A 27,736-nucleotide genomic window follows, 5' to 3' on the forward strand; every position below is an offset into this window, starting at 1 on the left:
ATAAAATGATTCTGCATTTAGTATTAACTGAAGAATGTCCTTGCTTACTTGACATTAATATCATTTTTTGAAAGAATCCATGTTACATTCAAGGCTACTTTATAAAAGCATTGGCTTGTTCATCCTAATTCAGTCTGACATATATTCCAATAACACTACCTCCCCTCTAGAGTTAACGCTAAATTTATTGCTAAGCATTGTGAAGTGCATCATTTAAAAATGGTTTCAACCCAAAACATCTAATAAATAAATAATGTGTGTGGCTACTCAATAGTAGACATTCAAGACTAGAAATCATTCCATCGGATACTCAACAGTCCACTATCGTAGAGGGCTGTCAGATAAATCTTATAGTAGCTGCATTTATGTCCTGTAAATCACATGTTATTGTCTGAGCCTTCTGCCAGGTCATCTATTCTTTTCCCATTTATCAGAAATGCATACAGTACATTGAAGCTCAATGCACCATCTAGTCTGGCTTCCTGTCCAAGTAATTATACCAACCGAAAAGTGTGAAATTCTCAGCCAGATGCTCCTTTTGAGTGTATCATGTCCAGAATGTATATAGAGCGATTTCTGTACTACTCCAGAATGCTTTTTATTTAAAAGATCTTATGAAATGCTACTTGAATAAGAACAATTTTAAGTTTTATACTATTGCATGCATACAGATAATGCACAAGTGAAAACTTCTGTACACTTGTTAGTTTATCAAATCTGTTTCCTTTAATTCATTCTACAACAAATGAAGCATGTAGCCTTTTGAGTACAAAAATAAAAAGAAATTGTCTTGAAAGTTTCATATGTTGCTGACAGCTGTTCTTTAAGTCTGCTCAATGTTTGTAAACCAGGTCCTAAAAATTGTCCAGTAAAATTATACATTTTAAAAAGTTCCTTTACTTTAATCTATTTGCATATTCCTGAACATAGCCATGGTTACCTTTAGCATATTTTGGAACAGTGAGTAAAGCTATCAGGAGAGAGACTTTTAAATATTACGCAACCATAAATAAATAAATAAATAAATAAATAAATAAATAAAGAAAGAAAGAAAGAAAGAAAGAAAGAAAGAAAGAAAGATGCATTTTTTGCATTACATTATATGCATCCTGTAGTCATACTTCTTAAGCAGTATCCTTGTGATCTTTTATTTTATTATGTAGCTTTGTGATAAATAGGTGTTATGTATAATAAGGATTCATAAATGATTCTAGAAACAACAATAAGCAAAATTCTTTGACCAAGAAAAATAGTTTTGATTTGGTTTATAAATTATTTGACTGATTCAATTGCTGTAAAGATCCAAAATTATGCGTAGTTCTTAAATGAATCAGAAAAACTGCAATTACACCAGTGGACTTCTGATGTAATCAGAGTATCACAAAATGCCTGTTCCCTTTTTACAGTACAAAAACTTGTATATCAGTCTAAATGCATGATGTTAGAAATAGGAGATATCATAATTATTTTTTAAACATTTCAAATGTCAATTGAAATTTAAAAATTCTATTTTCTTCATGATACAGAGAGTTTGATAAGAGTTTTAAATTATAGAACTGCTTGCTTACTTGTAACAGTGGTTCTCTATGTCAACCTCTGTGAATTCATATCAATTGGTTCTGTTTGTGGAACATTTCCAAAGTCTGGTGGTTTTGATCCAAACACCTTTATAATTGGCTAATCTTAAAATCAGCATAAATATTCTTAGAATCAAGCAAATGCTATATGACACTGAAAAAGGCCATATAATGTATAAAGAATGTAAAGATCATTCCGACATTATACTGGAATTGATGAAAAAGATATCATGATTCAAATGGAAGAGAAATGTGTTCTTTGGTAAAATGAAAAAGCAAAGTATAGAACTAATTTGTCTCTGTGCATGCCAATATAAGGTGGGGCACAGAGTTCACTAACCCATTTATCACACATGGCAGCCACAATGAATTCAAGCAATAAATGAGAAGTAAATACTTCACAACACTCTTAACCAACAGAAGTAGTTGATATACACATACATACACACACACTTGGTGTTTCTTCTGCTTATTTAAATACTATCCATGTTTTAAAGGCATTGATTACCATCAGTTAGCTTATAGCCTAGAGATATTCTTGTCATCATCACAATTACTGGAGACTAAAATGGCCTTCTCAGCTCAGACTGATATGCAAACCATTATCTTACCTGAAGAGAAACAGCCTTTGTAATAACTATTGTTTGATAACTTCCCAGTTCATTTCAATGTGCTGTAAATGTGTCTACTTGGAAGCTGATCTAAAAGATTCCTGACCGAGTCATATAAATGTGATTGTATTATACTGATGCATAATTTGAAGTCCCATTCTTCAATGAATACAGATGTAATTAAAAAGAATACTGAATTCCCCATAGTATAAGTTAACTTGCTATAGAAATATCACAAGATTCAATCCTAACATGCTTTTTCCTATCCTGTAAATAATAAGTTGACTCTTAATTGTTTTTCAGAAAAGCTGCATATTGATTGGTTAATCAATTGATATAACTTAAAACACTATAAGTAATGTACATGGGTAGCTAAAAGGACTAGAATCTGTGACTATCTTCAGTTAGGTTCAATAAAGTTCATCCATTAGTGCAATCAAAGCCATATCTGTTCCATATTAAAGACTGGATGCTGATTGCCAACCCCTGTCTCAACAACTTTTCCCAGAAAGGAAGATTGGAGACTGGGGGATTCATTCTCTTTCCCTCCCTCCCTCCCTCTCTCTCCCCTTCCCCCTCCCGGTCTCTCCAGTTGCACAAAGAAATTAGCAGAGATCTTCCTCATATGTGATAGAGCTTCATTTCATAAGTGATCATAGGCTAAAAGAAATCTCAAGTAACCAAGCAAAATGATTCCATAGTCATTACTTTGGACTCTGAGTCAAAGATAAGTAGGCAGCTTTGTCAGCAAAATGTAGGTGTAATTAATCAGAGCTACAAAGAAGAAGTCTTGGTATTGGGTCTTTCCTAGCAGAGAATTATTCTCTCCTACATGGTGCACCTGCCAGATGATGTGTTGGCACAATAAGAAGTAATAGTTTTTCTCTTCCTTATTGCCAAAAATGTCTGTACATGAGTATATATCTATGCTCGTTCAAATTTCTTGTCTTTATCTACTATTGCACTAAGCATTGTTTGTACCACTTCATGTCCTGAAGATTTCATTAAATCAGTAAACCCTTGGGGAAAGACTAAAAGCCAACTGGGTCACATATTAATAACACCAGACAAGATCCTCAATGGTTTAATCTATCAGATTGTTGTGATATTCCCCAAGCACCTTCTGGAGCTTATTTGGATCCAATAATTATTGGATTATTTGGATTCCAGTGCCTGGAATGGACCATTCAAATAGCTCTAGCCCTAAAACAGTTTGAATGGCAGTCAATCACATCTGGACCAGAAGTGTTCTGACTTGGGTTGATGGTAGTACTCTTTGCATTCTAGATCATATAGCAACCACTCTAAAGAAAGGGCAAGACATAAAGTGTTTCGCCTATATATATTGATCTTGAGGACACCTGAAACAAGGCTATGGTTGGCAAGGAATTTGAACTTTTTGGTCTACTTGAAGCTAGCACCTATCGCATGGAAATGGAAGTACTCCAATACAAAAATCACACATTGCACATCACATCTTTATTTTCACTTTCCCACAGCATCCATTATCTTTTTACCTTCAGAATTTTGTTTTCTTATGAACCACATACTTCATTTTTTACCCTGATGCCCCTTTTTAATATGTTCAAATATTGTGGGATAGTCTGTTAATTCATCTTAGAATTAATGCCAATAGGCAAAAATATATTTAATCATTAACTATTGTTATTTTCTTATATGTTCCAAATTAATTAACATTTAAATATACAACCTATTTAAGATTTAAGGACTAGGGTTACATTCATACATACAACTGTGATATAAATACTTTTAGTTTAGATTTTAAAAAACCTGTTTTCCCCTCATATAAGATTCTGAACAGGAACTATGCATTTAAATTTCTCTAGAGCAGCTCCAAAATATTACCTGTATTTTGAATGATTATATTCTGTGTTCTAAGATAAATCTGTAAGATCCTTCATGTTTATTATTTTAGTGGCCATTGTTAAAGAAAGATAATTGCTTTATTGTACTACATTGTAAATTCCAAAGCTTCAATAAAAAATCAAAATTAGTCTAGTCTAAAAATAGTAATCAAAGCATGTCTCTCCAGATGTCAAGAACTAAGAGAACATAATTTAGCAAAGAAACAAGTGTTTCCTTCACCCTTAAACTTTAAGGCATCCTGTTGCTTCACCTGCACACCAGGTCTTTAAAAAATTGAACCATTTAAGGTGAGTTTTGTGTTAACAGAGTATACACCCTGGGGTACGTAGTCTAGTCAGAAGGATGATACCATGCTGGCTTTCAAACTAAATCTTTGAACAATATTCTCATGAGTGTTAAATGTAAAACAAAGTAACATCAACTGGCACTTAATTCCATGAGCACCCTGCTGATTGGCCTAGGCTGTGAAATAGAGCCCTTCCTGACAGGAAGACAGTCTAGAAGTATAGAGACCCCTGAAAATAAAGTGTGCTATGGCTTGAGAGCCTGCTGTTTTACAGCTTGTTTTGTTTGAGAAGTTAGCAAAAAAAAGTAGATCTAATCTGATATTTTTAGAGTATTCTTTTTACATTAAATATAAATATAGGCGTCAGTTTAAGATTGAAATAGACGCTCATTACATAGACCTAATTTTAATATGACATGAATATATGTAAATCATTGAAACTCCATAAACTTTCCATATATATTCAAAAGATGTTCCTGTATGCAGTAGCCTTTATATGTGAATATTAACAGTTTACTAATATTAATTAGTTTACTATTGTATTTCCAAGATACTTTTGTGCAGTCAGTTACATTCTTTTTATAGGATAGTATAGGATAGTATGCATTGATGTACGGTAGCTTTTGGAAATTCATAATGTAGACTATTTCCAAAGGTAATTTATATAAATTAGGGATTCAATCATATTAAAAAGAGGTAGTTACTCAAAAGACATTTTCCTTATAAATATGATGTGATTATGTATGGTTCTTTGTATACCAGTATAGACCAGTAGCTCTCACACTCATAATTATGAAGTGTTTTGAGAGAATAGTCTTAAAATATATACAGGATTGCCTCCCATCGACCCTTGACCCATACCAGTTTGCCTATTGGAATAACAGATCCACAGAGGATGCTATTGCCATGGCTCTCCACTTTGCACTGAACTATCTGGAGCATAGTGGGAGCTATGTAAGGATGCTTTTAGTTGATTACAGCTCGGCTTTTAATACCATCATTCCGGATATACTGATTAAGAAGTTACTAGAATTGGGCCTCTCCTCTCACATCTGCTGTTGGATAAAGGACTTTCTTACTAACAGACCCCAAACCGTTAGGATTGGCAGCTATTTTTCCTCCACTCTCTCAGCACTGGCTCTCCACAGGGCTGTGTGCTGAACCCCCTTTTGTATTCACTCTACACCTACGACTGCATTCCCTCTTGTCCCACTAACTCTATAATAAAATTTGTAGACAATACCATGTTGGTGGAACTCATATCAGGAGGAGATGAGACAGCCTATGGGTCAAAGGTTTTCAGTCTGGTCTTGTGGTGCAAGAGTCATAACCTCGCCCTGAACATCACAAAGACCAAAGAATGGATTATAGTCTTCAGAAGATGCAAAGCAGAGCCTCTCCCACTATATATCAATGGAGACTGTGCGGAAAGAGTTCATAGCTTTAAATTTCTAGGAACTCATATTTCTGACAACCTTACTTGGTTGGTCCACACTATGGCCACTGCAAAGAAGGCCCAACAGCGCCTGCACTTTCTGAGGTTGCCGAAAAAGAGTGGTGTGGATGAGAAGTTGCTGGTTACTTTTTACCATTCTACCATTGAGAGCATTTTGGCATATTGGGTAATGGTATGGTATGCTGGATGCTCTGCAGTGGATAAGATGCTCCAAAGAGTTATAAACATAGCACAAAAAATCATTGGTTGCTCTCTTTCTTCTTTGGAAGAGATTGTGAAGACCAGACTCCTTTCTAGAACATTAAAAATCTCCACAGACCGTATTCATCCTGGATATTCATATTTCGAACTGTTACCATCAGGGAGGCGTTATAGGTGTCTTAAAATGAGAACTAATAGATTGAGAAAGTTTCTTTTTCAAGGCAGTAATTGTCTTGAATCAAAGTGCATTTGTGATTTAGTCCTAATATTATTATTTTAATTTTTAAATACTCTGTAGTATGATTGTGATGTGGTGTTTGGAGCACTCTGGTGGGAAGTTGCTATGGCCATTAAATGAAGTGCCTACTTATGACCCCCCATCCATGGTCTTACCAACTCAGTTGTTAAACAGAGCATGGTGTGCCTCAGGGTCCCCAGGGGAGATCCTGGGAGGCGTAGTTCATATCCTGTCCTTGGTCCCCCAAAGCTTTCCCCATTCCCTCTGTTCTTGGGTTGCATGGCATGATCTCAAAAGTAGCACCATTTTCAGGGCAGCTGCACTGAATTGTGAATACTTCAAAAATAGTGTCTGCTTCCAGGATCAAACCTGCAGCCCAGAAACAAAAAGCCCTGCTCTCATTCCCTAACATGAGCTCCACAGTGGTCTGCAACTCTCTGGAGCTTGTGTTAAGATCAGGTCTCTCCATTCCTGGGCATGTGGCATGAACCCAGAAATAGTTGCACCCATAATTCAGTGCAGCCACCCTGAAAATGGTAGCCGCTTCTGGGGTCATGCCAGTAATGGAGCATCCTGCCTTTCTTCCCTAACCCAAGCTCCAGAGATCTTTGAAAAGTGTGAGGAGGAGGGCGTGAGGACTGTGAAGTGAGAAGCAGGGACATGGTGGGGAAGTGGGTGAGCTAGACGGGTGTGGTATCCCTGTAGTCAGTTGTAAGAGCTAATGACCACAGGGTTGCTGCAGCCGTGGTAACTTCAGAACTAAGTTGCAAGTAGTTTTTGGGGAGGTCACTGTAATTTTGATGGATTACTAAGTAACTAGTCATAAGTTGAGGACTATCTGTACTATCTTATGTTTTTATGATTATAATTAACCAAATAAATCTATATTCTGGTGGTATGAATGAAATGGCTGGCTGGTTGTTGGTTCAGTCATGTTAATTTAACCTGAGTTTCAAAACCAATTTATTTTTTCTGTAGCTAGAACATGATTTATTGTTCGTGTGCCTCAGGGTCCCCACATATTTGTACTATATACTACAATCCTAATAATAAAAACCTAATATCAATAATAATAGGCTCCTTGGGTGCAATCCCAGAACAACTGGAGTACCACTTGAATACCATCAGCATTGACAAAATCCCCATCAGTCAATTGCAAAAAAATAAAATATAATCACAACTACAACCAAAAATAACCACCAAACCACAGCCACAAATAATCACTATCAAGACTTTGTTGATGACCCCAACTATGTCAAGGACCTTGGAGTATTCATCTCTAATGATCTAAGTGCTAGAGCCCACTGTAACTACATAGCCCAAAAGGCATTAAGAGTTGTTAACCTAATCCTGCATAGCTTTTTCTCCGGTAATATCACACTACTAACTAGAGCATACAAAACATTTGCTAGACCAATACTTGAATACAGCTCATCAGTCTGGAATCCACATTACATATCTGATATTAATACAGTCTAGAAAGTCCAGAAATATTTCACGAGAAGAGTTCTCCACTCCTCTACTCATAGCAGAATACCTTATGTCACCAGACTTGAAATTTTAGACCTAGATAACCTAGAACTACGCCACCTTTGGTCCAATCTAAGTATAGTACATAAAATTATCTACTGCAATGTCCTACCTATCAATACTTCAGCTTCAAACACAACAATACAAGAGCACACGATAGATACAAATTTAAATTTATATTTCATCCATCTGACTGTCTCAAGTGACCCTGGATGGCTACCTTACAATAGTATAAAAACATAAATATTAAAAACATTAAAATGCATTAATATATAACTATATTACTGCTGTTATAAAGGTAAATTCCTGAAATTAGTTTTCTTCATGATGGCAAAGAGCAATATAATTAAAAGTTGCTTTTGATTATACATGTCTGTCTGTCTGTCTGTCTGTCTGTCTGTCTGTCTGTCTGCCTGCCTGCCTGCCTGCCTGCCTGCCTGCCTATCCATCTGTCCTCTGTGTGTGTATTCTTGTGTGTGTTTGTGTTTGTGTGAATGTATGTATGTATGTATGTATGAGCATTTACTTTTCTACCTACAAATAGTTTATGGTTGTCTTAGACTGAGAATTGCTTACATATAAATTTTGGATGATTTTGTAATATCTTTTATCTTTACATGTTCTGCTTGATAGGTTGAGTTCTATTTCTTTAAGAAATATTTGTGTTACGAAAATATTCACTGTTGAAAATTATTCTATTTTGTCTCACTAACTTTGACTAATCCAATTAATTCTAACAAGCATTGTTCGGCTCTTCGGTATTATCATAAAAATATTGGAGGTTGTTCAAATTAATAAATTATCCCATTGGTTCTAGAAATATTGCTCACATGTGTCAAGTTCACTATGTGTACTAGATCCAAATAGGAACAATATAAATAATATACTATTTCTCATTTAGTGCAGGTAGTCACTATGAGCCAACAATGACTTGACAGCACATAATCAATTAATCAATAATACATTACTAACAATTTCACTGTTTAGTTTACAATGACCTAGAGTTTATGAGCTATATATTCCTATTTCAACATTAATTTATGTCTATCTAAATTATGCATGGATTAGATTCAGACTGACTTAAATCATATTGATTTTAGTGAGTCCAGCTTTTTTAAAAAAATCACTAAGTCTGGTTCCAATTTACCATGCATTTTCTGCTTTAAAATGTCATGTTTGAAAGACATGCATTTTATTGATTAGTATGATGCAATAGTGTGGCTTTTTGCAAAGATCATTCTCCCTGGCAATTTGGGTTTATTAAATCAAAATTTATGTTGGCCTAAGTGGCCTTTGGTTGTGTATGGACATGCATTTGTGCAAACACACACACACATATTTATGCATGCATGGTATTTGAAAAAACAGGATATTTTATAATATCAGGTAGCAAAACAAAGAGATTAGAATTCAATCTATTATGTTTCCCTTCAAGAACCTTTTCGATTGCTGCCTCGTTAAGTAGGGTTGTTCACCTTACTTCATGTAAGAGTTTGGTTCTAGATAACATTTATATAAACGGTTGGTTAGAAATAAATTAAGTGATCAGCATAAATCTCTTTTCCATCTCTTGTGATACAACGCTATTTTGTTTTACACTATTCATGATATTCAGTATTTATATTTTATGGATATAGATAAAATTAGAAAAAAATACATTTGTTAGTGTACTGTCTTCCTTAATCGATTTTCATATCATAATTATGATATGAGTCCAGTTTCTTTTAACCACATATTCAGAATTTTAGTTCTGTTAATTGTATACAGCTGGTTAAGAATTAAATAGGTCAGTATTTCACTATTCATAGAGCTGGGCCTTCAAGATCATGTGTTCTGTGACTGTTTTCACAATAATAAAATGAGAAAGTTAAGTAACAATTCCAACTACATTTTTATTTTCATAATAGCATAATTTCCACAATGGTTGTACATATGTCTTCAGAAGAAAGTAGTGTTGGAATATTCTGTAAATATGCCATGGGTTTTACGACACTTAAGACATATCTTTATGTATTAGTATAAGGTTTAGTATTTAGTATTTTTTTTAAACAAACAGAAATACCTTATAGTTTCCAACTGTATACAGGTAGTCCTTGAGTTGCAACTGATTGCTTAGCAACTGTTCAAATGTACAGCAGATTTATGGGACTTTTGATCCAGTTCCGAAGTTCCAATGTCCTGTCCATCTGGCCTTGTGACCATATTTTGGATGCTCAGCAAGTGGACCACATTTACTGCTGTTTGCAGTGCCCTGTGATCATGTGACAATGATATTGCAACGTGCCTGCCAAAAACAGGACGTTATTTTCTGTTTCTGGCAAAAAACACCCCATAGTGAACAATGAGTTTGTTTAACAACTGCAGCATTTACTTAAGAATTACGGTATTCTCTGACTGTCACGCAAATGTCATGATTCATGGGCTCCTGTCAAATGATGATTCACTTTACAACCATCACAATTTACAACCAAAATTGTGATCAGTTATAAGTGGAGGACTACTTGTAAAAGTTTATTGTGTATTAGAATTAAATTTTATAATGAGGTATTTTCAAGAATTTGCTACATAATAGTATAAAACCAATTTATAGTAAGTTTGCCCAAGTTTACTTCCTATAAAGTGGTATTACACAATTGTGTCGCATACTGTAGCATAGCATACTATTGTGTAGCATAAAATGGCTTAAGAGGCAGGAGAGTTTTCTGCTTTTAGTTAAAAGACTGCTGTTTCTGTATGGCATGTTCACAACTTATTTAATTCTTAACGTAGTCTGCTGTGGAACTGAGCATACTAAAGAGCAAAACAGCTCTGGTTTCTCTGTCTGAGGTTATTACTTGCTGTATAATAACACAGGCTTTATTTTATTGGGTTAGTTGTAATTAACTTCAGCACTATGCATTCATATAAATTATTCCCAAACTGTTTTCTTTACATTTTTTGAGCAAGCATGTTTGTTGTTAAACATTTTTTGTTAGAACTAAAGTTACAGACCTCAATACACACACATATACATAAATATATATACACACATATGTATACATACACATACACACATATCAGTACATTTGAGTGCATCATTTAAAATGGCTTTAAAAGTTTGCCTATTGATCATCATTTTAGAATAATGATCTCAATCTGATTTTAAATTGGTTAACAGAACTGATTTATTTGTTAACAGAATTACCCCATACCTTTTAAAAATACTGTCTTCAGCATTTCTTTCCTTGTTTCTTTCTCACAGCATAAGAGGCGGGTGGGGTGGGGGGGAAAGTACTTTAGACACACAGAATTTGCATTTCCTTTCCTTTATTTATTAATGATCCAAAATTTCCCTGTTCTTTCCTTGATTGAAAATGGGATGTCACATCCAAAACGTGTGTATGCCTGTTGGGGATTTATTGGGCACAAAGTGGCTGATAACATAAAATGTGTGTAAGCCAACACAGTTGTATAATTGCTCCTTTTGTGTAGTAATATGGTTGGTTAGATGGAAGTCAGACTCTATTACTAGGATACAAATATGAATATAAATGTAATAAAGGGTATGGAAGGACTGACTACTTATATTTCACTATAAATTAAAAAATAGTTATACATACATTTCTAATGTCTGCCTTGAACCTTTTAGCCTGGAGCAGTCTCTAATGAACAGGCCTCCCCCTTCCTCACTTGGGCTTTGAGCTTCCCTAAAGACTTGACTTGAGACCTCAAAGGGCAGCAGCTGCCATTTGTCTTGAAGAATGAAGTTGCCAAACATTCAGGCTATGTACTAATAGAACACATTTGTACAATTCAACCCCAGAAGCTTGATAGAGGTTTAATGTTGATCATGTGTTGCAACTTGTGAACGAGTGGACTTTGAGCAACTTTTATCATGAGTTTATGAAAGCAAACCCTTTGCACTGGATAAGAGAAGAATGTGTCTCAGATGAAGTTTTCTGCAAAGTTACATAGTTGGAGAAGAATATATAGATGGTTCATTGCCAAATAAAATTTTTATGGCATGTGATTACTATAACAATGTTAAAAATTTAATGTTACATGCTATTCCTCCATAAATAATGAAGTTCAGTGCTGAAGAGTTGGAATGGGCAGCCCTCTGACTTCACATTTGTGGACTGCTCATTCCAACACTTTAGCAAGAGAGGAACATTTAAACATCAGGAAAGCATAGGACACTGTGATACATGAATTGAGACTTGAAGGCCATCTTTATCCTGTTTCCCCAGCTTGTTGGAAAATCTGAAAGGTTGAACAGAATTAGAAGAATTGGTAGAAATGGAAATACTATTGACCAAAGAAAATAATTTAATTAGGAGACAGTTTTCTAATGACAAAATAAATAAATTATAATGAACATAAAATAACTTCTTGAATGCATACACACATGCATGCAAATGCATATATAATACATAGTTGCGTGCATGTTCCATCCGGACACACTGTTATATCTGATGTTTGATAGGAGGTAAACTGGACAGATCCATATATATGTATTCAGATTTCTTTTTAAGCAGAGGTGTCCAATATGTCAGGAATCTGAAGTGTCTGATTAGATCTATATTGCCTTGGCAGGAAAGCAAAACTGTTATCTGCTCTTGATCACATTCCAGCTTCCTACTCCAATTTCCAGGAATTCTGAATGATAAAAGATTGCCTAGATCAGATCTTATACTTATCGCCCAGTTGGTTTTCTGGCAACTTATATTACTGCTTTAATACTATTTTACATTCTAGCTGCTGGTTATGAAATATTAGCACATTTTCTATAAATTTCAGTATGATTATAGAGATTGGAAACAGACAACATACATTTTATAAGAATAGGAAATAGTATCAGTTTATCAGGTATGAAATTTTTGCATTGAATTGAATATTTATTTGGCTAAGTGTGATCAGACATACAAGGAATTTGTCTCTGGTACTCAGTACACATGTAAAGCAACAGAGAGAATAATAATACCAATAAAATACCAATAAAATACCAATAAAAGGGGGAACTGAAGAAGATAGCAAGAGTCAATAATAGCCACAGTATATAGGTTAATTATGGGTTAAAATTGTCAGTATTTCATTGCAGTTCTTTTTAAACTGCTGAAATGACGTTATACTTACTGGATTTCATTAGTGATTGGTTTTGAAGCTGTTAACATTTTTTAAAAAGTTTTTTATTTTTAACAACAAACATAAACACAAAACATAATATATAAACAACAAATAAAACTTTCTGTCAATTGTACAGTATGTCGGTTGGTACATATGTCTTGTGCACGATATCTATAGTCTTTTCCTCTTAAATTTACATTCATATTGCATTAATTAACTTTTCATATCATATTATATTGTTCCTATACCATCATTAGACTTTAATTTCAATTCCATATTATCCTTTGGAACACATCTCAATTCTTATTAATTTTTATTCGTATTATATTTTATTCAAAGATAATCTGTTATAGCATATCATTACTATTATATTATACACCAGTTCCTACTTTTCTATTTAGCTATTGATAGAATAAACCCCATATCTTATAATACTCTTTTTCTTCTTGCTCTCTAATTGCTAATGTTAATCTGCTCATTTCTGCACATGCCATTATTTTCTTAATCACTTCCTCCTCCATTGGGATTTTCTCATTTTTCCAGTTTTGGGCAAATACAATTCTAGCTGCAGTTAATACATTAATAATCAAGTATGTCAATTCTCTATTATAACCTTCAGGTAAAATTCCCAATAAAAATGTCTCTGGTTTTAAATCTATATGCTGTTCTGTGCTGTTAGCATTTTTATTAATACTTTAGGGAAAAGAATAACAAAGATCTTGACATAACAATGCATTTGGCTCCATGAATTTAACTGCAATATAGGATACATATACTGTGTTAGAATGTTAAATTAAACATGATAGGCAATAGGCATTATATTCTTTTCCTTCCCTCTCCTCCACTATTAAACCACATATGCAGGGGTGGGATTCAAATTTTTTAACAAAAGGCTCTGTGGGCATGGCTTAGTTGGTGAGTGTGGCTTGATGGTCATGTGACTAGATGGACATGGCTTGGTGGTCATGTTATTGGCTGGGCATGGCCAACTCAATATCACTCACATCGAAGCATGCATCTCCTCGCCTGGCCTTTCATGACTGTGGGGATGCTGCAACAGTCGTAAGTGGGAAAAATGGACATAAGTCACTTTTTTCAGTGCCATTGAAACTTTGAATGGTCACTCCACACAAGCAAAGTACCAGCAAAGGAGGGAATAATAACTCCAGAGAAGTTCCTGAGACAGGAAGTCTAGTCCTGCCAAGAAGGGTTAATGGAGAGGCAGTTTCTGTAAGCAACACCAGAATGTTTCCTTTCTGCCTTCCTTACAGGATTAGGCCAGTAATTTCTTCCAACAACTGGTTCTCCGAACTGCTTAGAATGTTAACAACCAGTTCTAGCGAATAGGTGTGAACTGGTAGAATCCCACCCTTGCACATATGGGGGAAACATTTACTTTTAGCTTAAAAACATTTATTTAGACTAATGTTGTTTTTTTATAATTATCTATAATAAAGTTATGCTGGATCCAGCTGCAATAATCTTTGTTCCTTTGACACTTTCTGCTTTCAGTAACTATACTATGAAATACTATAGCATGATTCAAAATGAAAGGAATTTCAGCCAAGCACTAATATATGCATGATATCATTTAAATAAAGCGATCAACAATATTTCCCCTCTCTCTTGCCTTTCTGTTTTGAACGAATGTTTAAAAATAGGATTTTTGTTGGAAGAAGAAAAACAGTGTTTGATTAACCGTTACTTTATAGTACTAATATGTATTTATTCCCTAAATATGTATATACTGTACTTTATTATAGGATGACAATTATAGCATGATTGATCACAATTAGATAGTGGTAAATAAGCAATAATTAAAATAAAAATGTACACCATGAAGAATCAGTATTTTCAAAGTTGGCAATTTTAGGATGTATGAACTTCATTTTCCGGAATTCCCAAACCAGCATTTGAAAATACTGGGCTAAATGATTTCCTCAATATAAATTGTTAAAAGTCAGAGGGAATTTTGTTAGAAAGATTTGCCTCCAATTATCTCATCATGGCATTATGATAGACATAATTTTTACTAGTTTATACCACTTAGAATTATTCGCCTTGTTGATAAATATTATGAAATTACTATAATATTATCAACGATATTATCAATACAATAAAAAATTAAGCATCACCACAAAAATGTAGTTTGAAAAAATGTTAAATCACTTTGGGGAATGTTTATATGCCATGTAATTAGGGTAACTAAGCAATAGGACAGGAATAATATAATAATAATATAACAATATAATATAATAATTTGCAGATTTTACATTTCAACAAATGTAGGTGTTTGTTAAATGTAGGAATAGATATTAGATAAATAATGGTTCATATATATCACCTACTCCATATTCTGGTTTGTTTATGTTTTTACTTGACTTGACACACATGAAGCTAGCTATAATATTTTGTAAAAATATAGAACAATAAGTGAACTCGGCTTATGTGGTATGTTTTCAGCTCTAGTATTTGGTTCATGGCCTTTTTTTGTGTGTGATAAAATTTTAATTTTTTATTATGTTTACTAGTTAAGTAAAACAAATATTTTTCTTTTAAAGCATTTTAATTACATTTTTATCACTTTTGTATTATAGGAATGGCAGAACTCAATACAGAAGAATGCAGGCCTAGCTTTCATTGAACTTGTCAATGAAGGAAGGTAACTTCCCAGTTAGCTTAAATGTATCCTTACCTTATCTTAGCTTTAATATTATTGTTTTGTAGTGATCAACCATACAAATTTACTTCTGATCACTTACAATTAAGTTTTCAAATGTTTTTATTTAGAAATATACTACACATTCCTTTGGATAGTTAACTTTGTAGGTCTGATCTACTTCTAAATACTCTTCAAAGTCAATACAATGGCAACAATTTGAGATTTAGCTTCTTTTTATTTGTAATCATAGTGTGTTTACAGAAGATACACATAGCTTTAAACCTTCTGAATTGATTATAGTAAGTTACAAGGGCTCGGTCATATTTTCTTTGGTTTAAATACAACAGTTTGTCAGCTAATAGACCTAATATATCACTCTTAGTGAGCTAGATCTTATATTAAATTGATGTATTTTTTCAGATCAGCATTTTTTTAAAAAAATACACATTTATACATAACTGTTTTAAATATAAAAATACATTGCAATTTGCATTATTATTTAAATTATAATTTTACAAAAGGCCTTGGTTATTTTAAAGCAGGGCTGTCAAACTTGCAGCCCATGGGCTGGATGCATCACATACTGCCCAAGCCCAGTTTAACAAAGGGGCAAAAATTCATGATACGTCACATGATGATGCCATGACAACACGAGTTTGACATCCCTGTTTTAAAGTAAATGTTAAAAGAGTTTTCAGTCTTTCAACTGAATCCTGGGAAATGAACCATGCTCCTTCAAGCATTTACAAACAATTTCATTTCCTTTTTAAACATGTTTATTATTAATGCAGTACAGTTCATGTAAAAGTATTATAAAATTATTTTAATATATTAAAAAAATAGTATTATGTCCATATATGAATATACATATCGGGTGTTACAACAAATAATTGTGCCAGAATTTATTTTGAAATTTATTTTTCAAATAAAATAATTTGAAGTCTTGTAAACCAGTATTACCATATAAAAAAAGCAGTATTGGGTCTCAGTCACCAGCAGATAATCGTAATCCAAAACATGGAAACAAAGTAGTCCTAATGTTGAAGAATAAACAAAATTATTTGAAAATTTCACATGGAAAAAAGGCTACGCTTTTATCAGAGTATTGTTATGAAAATCTTACATAATGAATAGTTGAAATACATAAACTTCCTTTTCTCAGTCCATAGGATATTTGGAATTTAAGTTTCTGAGTTCCCAATCATTTTTTATTTTTTTTTGCAGTTCAGTATCTCTGGAGGGGATTTGGTTGAGGAAACCTGCTATAGATTATCTGATCACAAAGGCCCACCAAAAGGGAATCACTAGATGAATGAATAAAATAAAGCTATCTCACTTCTAAAAAACAATTTAAATATGAAAATATTATATAAAATGCTATTAAGTGTTTTTTAATCTATAAGACTATTTTAACATATTTACTATTAGCATGTTTTATATTTTAATATATTTATATCAGGATTTATTACCACCTTGGCAGATAATATATATTTGTAAAACTATACAGATTTCAGAAGTAAACAGTAATAAAATTGACATATATTTAACAACAATTATGCTTATATTGTAGTATAATACCCCCAAATTTAATAGTTGTACTATTTAGCTTTTGATTTCAAATATTTTTGTTGATTCTGAAATATGTCTTAAGTATTGGTAGTAAAAGGGGGCAAATGTAGAGGGAAGAAAAAAAGCAGAAGTGATTTTTAGCCATTGTAACCCATGATTAGTTAAATAATAAATCTACAAATTTCAAAAGAATTCATCCTTGTTGCATAATAAAGGTTTGCTAACCTGGCTTCAATACATGGATATGTATAAATTATTTAATGTATCTTATTATAAATATTTATTATTTATATAAATTATCATATTATTTGTATAAAAATGTAGAATAGAAACAAAAGCTTTATACTGATTGTAAAATAATTATAGAGGTTTTGTGACAAAAATGTATCCCAATAACTTTTCATTAAAAATTATCTGGATATATTTCCTTACAAAAACTCTGTAATTATTTTTTTAAAAATTGATTCAGTACCAAATAAATATATTTGGATTTGATTATAATAATATATAGCTAGTTGAGAACTATGCTGCTATAAACTATTAGTTAATGCGAATGTTCTATGTTCATAATCATAATTACTTCAATAATATCTGATATAAAACTATAATATATATAACTAAGCAGAACGTTAAAAAGGGTAAAGACAATATTGAAAGTAGAAATTATATCAAAAAGGAATCATTTGAAAGGATAGAGAAAGAAATTTAAATAGTGTTTTGTAGTTTGAATTAAAAACTTCCTCTATGAAATGGAGTTTTAGAATTTTGTTTTTTATTTGCAGTATACATTTATGTGTTTTGATCATTTAACTATCTTCAAGCAATTAGATTTCCAATTTCCATTTTCTTTCAAGAATAGTCTCACCTTTTTGCTACTACTTGCAGCAAATACTTATATTCCTTATACGCTTTAATGAGGATGAATCTCTTGTTTGCATAATGGTCATCATTTATGATAGTGGAGGACATTCTGCATCTGCATCTTGCAGAAAACAAAGCTGTATCTCTTGGAGTTAACAGGAAATTTGTTTTAGGTGGTTGATCACAATTAGTGCCTCTGTTGTTTATTCTAATACTAAATTTTATAAAATGTTTTAAATTTATAAATTCACAATTTCTTTGACCTTAAATATTTTGCATTTATAGGTTGCTGAGTCAAACAATGAAGGATCATTTAGTGAGGGTAGCAAATGAAGCAGAATTTATCTTGAATAGGCAGAGAGCGGAAGACGTTCATAGCCATGCTGAATTTGAGGTAAGCCATTTTCTTGGATAATGCACTAATAATTGATTTAGATATATTGTAGTTATAATCTGAGACATGAACACTTCATGTTGGAATAAAAATGAACGGAATTTAGACATAGAGAATTCTATGATTTCTAAAATCAAGTTGCTTTGTAAACAGTACTTGCTAATTATATAATTCTATTTTCTTATTTTTTGTTTTTGTCTCATTTTATACTATGGTTAACACTGCATTGTCTTATTCTTAGAATCTTGTTACAGCTGTGGTCAATATGCAATTTAAAATTCTTGATACTCCAATGTTGTTCATGCTGAGTATCAATATTGCATCTTGAATGATGATATTTATTTTTCTCTGAAAATATTACAGGTGATAAAAGTTTTTTTAAAACAACTATTTTACATAGAAATATAACTCAGTGGATTCAGTACAATCCTAACTATTATTTTAGCTTTCTGTTTTTTGAGTTCTAGATTACCTTCCTTGAAGTCCTGTCCTAGTGCTCCAAGTGTTCTTTTAAGGCCAATAGGTATTCTTGAAAATATGCTAAATTATCTATATAGAGTTGAACAAATAAGCGTTGTTCTTTAAACTATTTTTTTTTCATTTCACCTTTATTATTTTTTAATAAATAATTCAAGTCATACCTAATACTCCTCTACCCTCCTATTTAACAACCATGTGAGATGAGTTGGCCTAAAGAGAGTGACTGGCTCAAAATCACTCAGCCAGTTTTTATGCCTAAGGCAGCCTCTAGACTGGGTTTTGTGTTATGAAGATGGCTATAGTCATCTAGCCTTTTTATCTTCTGAGAATGTCAGTGGGGTTTTCATAGGACTACAGACATTTTTGGAAACAGAGATATTATTGAAACAGAGGTATTATACTTTGGTTCAGAGTATAATGGAATTATTATTATTTTAATTAAATTTATAACCAATTTAGTTACTTAATCCAGGAATTAGTTTATATTAGATGTAATACTGATAAATGTTTCCATTTTATTTATTTTATTTTTATTTATTTTTTATTTGTCAATTGCTTACAAGATAATAGGTATAAGTAAAAACATAGTTATGAATACATGGATACATATAAGAAAAATAAAAATAAAATAAAAAAGAAACAATAGGACAGGGATGGTAAGCACATTTTATTACAAAGGTGATCCATGGTTTCTTTATTAATTTTAAAATTGGTACTAGGATGGAGAGAGTGGCAAACTCTGCAGGGACTAATCTTGTTCTCTATTTCATCACATAACAATATTAAGTGAACTTATGCATTCTACAACTAAATCATATTCGTGATTGCAATTTTCTTAATTTTGTTTTAAGTAAAGTTGATTAAATTTATATATTCTATTATTTCTCAAACATTTTTAATATCTCTTTGTATATCATGTTTGCACAGACATAGATATTATTTCAGAATACAATTTTTAGGGCATTAGGGTGTGCATTTATAAATTATGCTCTTCTAAATGCATCTCTGAATTTATTATTTGCCAACTGCCTTATTTAGCGACTATTTGCCATTTTGGGAGTAATGAAAAAATAACTTTGCAATCAATCCACGCATTTACGACCTTCACAATTATATATAAATATTTGTTTACATATCAGGGATATTTTAATAGGAAAAGCCAGTTACACTAATATTTATTATGAAATTAAAACATAAAAATTAACATGTCAACATAGAACAAACATTAAATATAAATGAAAAGCAATGATTATTTATTTATTAGATTTTTATCCCACTTCTATTATTTAACATATAATTCAAGGTGGTAAATGTACATAATGCTCCTTTCTTAGCTTAACCATTTTTAAAATAATATATTAACCATTTATTTATTTATGTATTTATTTATTTTATTGTGGACAGGCTTAATGTTCTAAAATCTTCTGGCTTCAAGCTAGGCACTATTTAATAAGCTGTCTGCACTTAATCTAGAGCTGGTTATCCATTCCTGCAAACATAAATGCTGTCATATATCTACAGTGTCATTTTGGCTTGTGAACTGGTAGGGTAGGTTTCATTTGTTAAATCAAAGTATCAAGTGTTAGTAGACAGTCCACTGGAAATGAAATATACATCTTTTTTAGTTCATTGCCTTATAATCATTCAACTGGGACAAAGATGACAGCTTAGACTCTGCTTTTATATCAGTGTACTATGATTGACAAAACCTCACTGATTGGATAGCTCCTTTCTTCCAGTTGCTAGTGGTATTTTCTTCTTTAACTGTTCCTTTTTCACCTAAGAATAGATAGAAAAAATAGGAAATTTTATTTTGTTGCACAATTTTTGTAGGATATTTATTATTTTTCTTGGTTTGTTTGCATTGCTTATACCTTTAAAATGCTTAAGAGTGACACTTCTGATGTGAATTTCTCTTGAGTCTTCCATCTAAGCATGATGGTTTAAAGGGTTTAAATGATATCATCTTGATCTTAAGCAGAAAATAAGTATTTTTGTTTATCAAAATCTGAAGTAAAAGCTAAGGTTTTGTTCATGATTAGGGCATTTCCTGTTTAACTCATAGGATATCCATTAATGTCTAAGATTAAGTTTAGTTTCAGAAAGAATGGAATTATTAAAAAATGTGAATGGCAGAACTGAACTGAATCAGTTGGAACATATAAATATAAGTGGCAAATCCAAATGCAGTAGAATTATTGAAGAGAGATTACAGATATATAATTTGCTAATTAAAAACTCCTAATAAGGGAAATATTTTAAATAACCTGTTTCTATGACCTGAAGCTAGAATTCATGCTAAGAAACTATGAATAATTAAAGGATTTGCTTTGATAATATTACCAAATTTCCTGTGAAAAGTTATTCAAAAGCTGTTCTCAAATTATTCAGTCATACTTAATATAAATGAATAATACAATATTTTGCTATTAATATATATCAGTGGTTTCCCACTAGTGGGCCATGGGCCACTGATGGGCCGCAAGAAAATTTTGGTGGGCCACAGAGAAATCTCACCCCAGAGCACCCCCCCAAAGCAATTAATCCAGGCTGAGCAGAAACACAAGGCTGCACCGCCACATGGCCCGCAGGAACCCTCCCCACCCACTCCTTACCCGGCAAATTTGCCTGCTAAATTGCTATTTTACCTTTGTCCGACCATCAGCTGTTCTGCTGTGCCGGGAGATTTAGATTAGCTAGGAAGCAGGAAATGGTTGGATTTCTTGCTTTCTAGCTAGTCTTTAGATCTTCGGCTCTGCTTTTAAGCACAGCCGAACCTCCCTTAGGACTGAAGGTTCTATTATTCAGTGCAGACTCACAGCAAGCAAATTTTATGTGACAGACTCAGGTAGCCGATGGCAGATAGATAAATCACTGAATGATTCTGTGAGCAACTCAACCTGCCTGCCTGCTTTGCCTGACTTTGGGGAAAAAGTTGCTCTTTTTTAATAAAAAATTCAATATTTACATATATGGTGTGTTGTGAGTTAATTTTGTGAGTTTGCTTGTTAGCAAATTTTATGTGACAGACTGAGCTAGCCAATGGCAGAAAAATATATCTCTGAATGAATCTGTGATGCTGGGAGCAACTCATCTGCCTGCCTGCTTTGCTTGATTTTGGGTAAAAGTTTCTCTTTTTTTAAATAAAAAATTCAATATTTATATAAATATTTATAATATTTACATACAAGCCATGCCCAGCCAGTCACATGACCACCAAGCACACCCACAAATTAGGCCACACCGACAGAACCAGTTAGTGGTCCCTGGGATTTAAAATTATGAGTTTGGTGGTCCCTGAGGTCCAAAAGGTTGGCGACCTTAAAGGTTACCTGTAAATGATGATGGGGTCAATATGATCTCTGATGAGATTAGGTTCCATTCGGTGGTGCCAAGTTTGTCCTTCTTTTGAGTGTTAAAAAGCTGTCTGATGATATACTGTCCCTTCCATCAATAAAAATTTACAGATAGATTCAGATGGGAACATGGAGGGCATTTTTGGGTGAAATATATCCTCTTCATATTTGTAGGCAACTCAAGAGCCTTATTCCAAACTTTAGTCTAGATGAAAGCCAGGAATTTGGGAAAGAAATCAAGATAACACAATGAAAAACAACAAGAAGAATTTTCCCAAACTGCAGAAATAACAGGGTTGACTTCCATAATCCAGTTGTTCGACCTGAAGAAATTATTTAGCATTTCCTTTTTTTCATACTACTTTCAAGTAGACTCTTTTGCTATTCTTTTTTTTGTTTATGCCTGGCAAAATAAGAATCTGATTTGATAAATACAGTAAATGCTTGTAAAAGAATGTCATTGGAAAACAGTTGCATAGGCATTAACCCATTGCATGCCTTATCTCCAAATAGAAATAAAATAAAAATAAAATATGAGGTTGTATTTTTCCTCTAAGGATATTTCAATCGGTGCATAGCTATTTGATTAGTAATTATATCACAGAACTATAGCCATGGTTGAGAAGTACAAAACACATATGTTTAAGGTGTTTTTCCTTTGTTGAATATTTTAGCTTACTACTTTACTGTTCTGACTTCATCCCTGGAGTGTTTAATCTCTTTCCAGTCCTGATGGTCACCCACAGAGTTTCATGATTGCTGAGCAAGAATTCCCTGGTGCACTTCCAGTATTCTGCCTGTTTTATTTGGTACTTGCTCTTTGGCAGAGATGTGTATCTCATGTATATTGGTTGTGTGATTATTTTACTAGGTAACGAATTCCACTATCAAACTGTTATTTGTTATAATATTTTTATAATATATTTCATAATATTCAGTCATTTGGTCTTCCTGTAATGTAAACTATTATTCTATATCCTATACTTAAAATGCAGAAAAGTCACAATCAGTGTAACATCCATTTAAACATTTGCAGAGTGATTTCTTGCCCTGTACATAGTTCCTTCAATCTCTCCTCATAAGACCCAGTTTCCCTGTTGTTATTCCCTTAACTCTTTCCATTTGTGTAAGTCCTTTTACTTGAGGTGGGATTAATCAAGCAGCAGAATAGTTTTAGAACTATTTCTTCCCATGTTTTGGAAATGTTGCCTAATTAATGAAGCCTAAATTAAATATATTTACAAAATTCTTTACCAATTTGGACTTCCCACAGCATGTAGCATGCATTTTAGAATAAAATATGCATAATTAATACTTGGATGTCTTATAGATTTAATTTCTTGATACCTGTGACTAGAGTATTGGCTTCTGCTGTGAAATAGCTGTTTCATTTTAGAGAAATCTCTGAAGTCAAGTATGAAACTTCTGTGAGCCCTGGTTAATTCAAATCATAAATCACATTCAGTTTTAGCAGTGTGGACAGACTATGAACTACATGGGAGCACAGGAAATCCTCTTTCAAATAGATTTTTATGATGCCCAACAGTGATGCCCAATAGAATTTGTTGTATGGACTTATTAAGGGGCTATTACAAGGATTTCAAATATTTCTATATAATTGTTGATTGATAATATGAGTTATTATGTAACATAATTATTATGATGACTATGAAATAGATGCACAAAAAGGAGTGATAAACCAACCGATACACTGTCTGTAAATTTATGAAGAATGATGATGTTCTTATGTTATGTTTTATGTTTTATGTGTTTTTATTTGTTGTTAAAATCAATAAAACTTTTATAAAAAAAAAATATTGGAAAAAAAAAAAGAATTTCAAATATTTCTGTTGAATTGAAGCAGTGATGAACTTTCAATTAACTGACATGTATTTCCTAATGTTCACTTTTCCAATACACCCGTTTAAGAACCACTGCTACAGAAGTAGTCCCTAGAGTGTACCTTAAGTAGGAAGAGACGTAATGTGAAATTGATTAAATGATAACATGATTGCAAAAAGGAATAGCTACATTAGATCAGGCCAGTATCCATCTTAATTCAGCATTTTGTGGCTCACAATAATCTGCCAGATGCTTCTGGTCTGCTTTTAAGCTGAGACCCAGCATGGATAGCAGTCAACATGTTGAACTAGTATTGGGGACATCCAATTCTAACTCACCTTCAACCATTGAAATTTAGTGGGTGATTTGGGGATCAGTAATTCATTCTCAGTCCAATCAATCCAAGAGATGTTGGGAAAAACAGTATATGCTATCTTAAGATCCATATAAATCTAACATAAAAATAAATATGTGTAAATTTTCCCCATCTTCCCATTATTTTCATTCAGAGATAACATTACATATTGATCTTCATAGGCATTTTGTCCATTAAATACATGCAAACCTCTTAAAATCATTAGTTAGTGGCATAGTGATCTTGGAGTAATAGTTTTACTGATTATTGATCACTACATGAAGTAGTGTCTTATCTGTTCTATCTCCCTTTCAGTCCTCTTCATGTGATGTCCCTTCCTTTTCTATACTGCTTACATGATTCTATATATCTTTTTGTGTTCCCCTCATGCTTCTAGCTTTTCTTTTTCATGAGGAAAATACTCTAAACTTTCATGATTGGTTGTTATCTGCACTTTTATCATATGTTGTTATCAAGGGAGGATACATGAATTGTATACTATAGGACCTTTTTCATTTGGATTTTTTTTCCTGTTCCATCCAGGTATGCAGACCTCCACATAAGCTGCTTTTATCTCCATGGTAGTTTTTATTAAGGAAAAACATTTTAGTGTTTTAAGTCTCAGTTTAAAATATAAATGGAAAACAAACAAACACACACCCATATGTATGTAAAAAGAATATCAGTAGTGATAGTGGCTTCTTAAATATACAAATATTATACACACATACACACACACACATACACACACACACACACACACACACACATAGTGACAATATTTTAAATTATTTTTAAACAAAACATGAAATAGCAATGATACTGCTAATAGTTATTTTAGTTGATAAATTAAGTGAAACTGAGCATTTAAATTTATAGAAATCTGGAGAAATTATTTTCAGTATTCATCAAATTTCTATTTTGAAATAAAATGTCTTTAATTGTTAATAGCAAAGTAGCTGGTTAAATAGGTTTTAATTCCAGTCACTATTCAGTCAGTATTTATAATACTGAAATTAACAGTAACATAAATGTCTTTAGATACTTATATCAGGTCACGAAGAAGTGAATTATTGAAAAGATAAAAATAAATTTGTTTGCTTTCTGTCAGAGTTCATATTCACAGCCAACCTTGATAGAAGACCAGAATGATTTAGACAGGTTTGCTTTAGAGATTCATAACATATGCTTGCTGGACAGAATTGAGTTATCTGTGCTCTGGAGAGTAAGTTATTGTAGCAGGAGCTGACAGAGATGAAGATAACTGAGGGAAATTCAATTACCTTTTAGTGTTTTCCTTCTAATAGGATTCTTAATGTGAAAGAGATCCTTAGATGATGCGCCTTTATTGCTTGGCAAGATCTACTTTGATACGTACCTTCAGAATAAAGTGAACTCTCCTGTCTAGACCTTCACTCGAATGAATCATGTGACTGTTTCTTAAACGATGTGTAAAATTTCAAGGATCAATAAAATATTAGTAATAGTAGACCAGGCTCTTCTATTATTAATAATAATTATTTTAATGCTGTTGCTCAAGCAAGCCATTGTGATGATACTTCCTGTACTTCAAATCTGTGAATTTGAAATTTATTGTGTGCAATTCATCTAGGTTTGTTGTAAAATGAAGACAGCTCTCCTGAACAAAACGTTTTCATCATTAATTTTAAATGCTTTCTAATTATTTTCTGTAAATTAAAAAATTGAAGCAGGAGGACTTAGTTCTATATAGTTACAAAAGACAAATGAACCTGGTGGTAAATAAATGAAGGATTTAGGCACTTTTGCCTTTGAAATGATCTCTGGTTTATTTTTATGGCAATACTAACTTCAAGTATAATAATTGCAGAGTTAGAGTTAGGTTTCTCTTTCTTCCTCTCTCTATCTCTCTCTTTTTTTTTAAAGATACAGTTTTACCAATGTTCTTTATTTTCAAATTAGGCTAATACAAATCAAATTAGCCTAATTAGGCTACAGTATTCCGATATCTGTATCAGGTCTCCTCTAGTGTTACATTCAGACAGAAAAATAATTGTTGCTTACAAAAAGCAAATTACTTTCACGTAAGAGAATTACTTAAACAGGCATTCTACATTTTTAATAAGATATGTATAGACAAGGAGTCCCGGGCTTACCGTGGCTTTATAAAATATAGGCACAGGCAGTTTTGATTTACAAAAAATTGTTTTACTACCGTTTGGAGTTATGACCCTGTCTCATCTTTACAACTGGTTTTAGCATCCTGTGATCACATGACCACTATTTGTGATTTTTTTTTTTTGCTGATTTCCCTCTTTTTTGCTGAAAGAATAGGTTCACTTAAGAGCCACCATGACAAATGTTGAAAAAAACAGAACCGGTCCAGTAGGTGACTCGATTTACTTACTTACCTGTATTCCTAACTATGACCACAATTGGAAACAGAATCTAGGTTGTTGAACAAAGCAATTATTAAGCAAGATTTCACAAGATTGCTTCACTCACTGACCACGATCCTTGCACACCCAATTGTAGTCATCAAGTGATCTACTGGGTTGTTAAGTGAATAGAGCAAAAGAGTTGTCTGATGAAAGATGTCAGTTGTTTGATGAAAGATTTCAAATGCTCAGACAGGCAGCTCTTTAAGAATGAGATGCAGGGCTGAATGCCTGCAGCAGGCAAGTCTTTGAGAGTGAATGAATGGGTTGTCTGCTAGAGTGAGTCAATTCTGTGTGGGGATGAAACCCTCTTGCAGACAGCCCTTTCCTTCTCAAAAGAGCTACCTGCCAGGAGAGATTCAGCTCCATATGGAATTGAAATCCTCTGGCAGTTTCCAGAGGGAATCCTCTTAGCAGGCATCAGCAGAAGCTTGCAATCTTCCCTTCATCTTCTCCATTGACTCTTTTTGAAAGCCGGCTGAGAACATTTCAAATGGCAATGATATCATTGTGAGGTGCTTGACAACCAGTTGTAGGTGTGAATGGGTTGCCAAGTACCCAGGTCATAATCACACGATTAGGAAGGGGTCTATGACATTTTGCAACAGCCAGAAATGCTTTACATGTTATAAAGCAGCTTTTGTGGGGCCGTCAGAATTTCAGGCAATTGTTAAAGGAATAATCACACATCAAGAACTCCTGTACATTGTTATTTAACATTATCAATCTTTCAAGATTAAATATATGCTCTGGAATTTTTTAGGATAGAATACAGGAGCATGGTGGCTCTTGTGATTAGGACACTGGGTTGGAGGTTAGCAAGCTCACGGTCAAGACTGGAGTGCTGCCATAGAGCAGGGTGAGCTCTCATCCTTTGCTCCAGCTCCTGCCGGTGACATGAAAGGAGC

General features: G+C 33.0%; 1 protein-coding gene across 5 annotated transcripts in view; it reads left to right on the forward strand.

The window, feature by feature from the left end:
* LRBA (LPS responsive beige-like anchor protein) overlaps positions 1-27,736 on the forward strand; it is a 351,486-nt gene that overhangs the window by 94,933 nt on the left and 228,817 nt on the right. For all 5 annotated transcript variants that reach the window (XM_087963037.1, XM_026668758.2, XM_026668760.2 and 2 more), the window contains exons 35-36: positions 15,490-15,554; positions 18,270-18,378. In XM_087963037.1, coding sequence (XP_087819163.1) covers positions 15,490-15,554; positions 18,270-18,378 — 174 coding nt within the window. The remainder of the gene's footprint in view (positions 1-15,489; positions 15,555-18,269; positions 18,379-27,736) is intronic.

Source organism: Notechis scutatus, chromosome 4 (assembly GCF_049901735.1).
Source record: "Notechis scutatus isolate UNSWTSFEM ecotype Mainland chromosome 4, rNotScu1.2, whole genome shotgun sequence".
Taxonomy (NCBI): Eukaryota; Metazoa; Chordata; class Lepidosauria; order Squamata; family Elapidae; genus Notechis; species Notechis scutatus.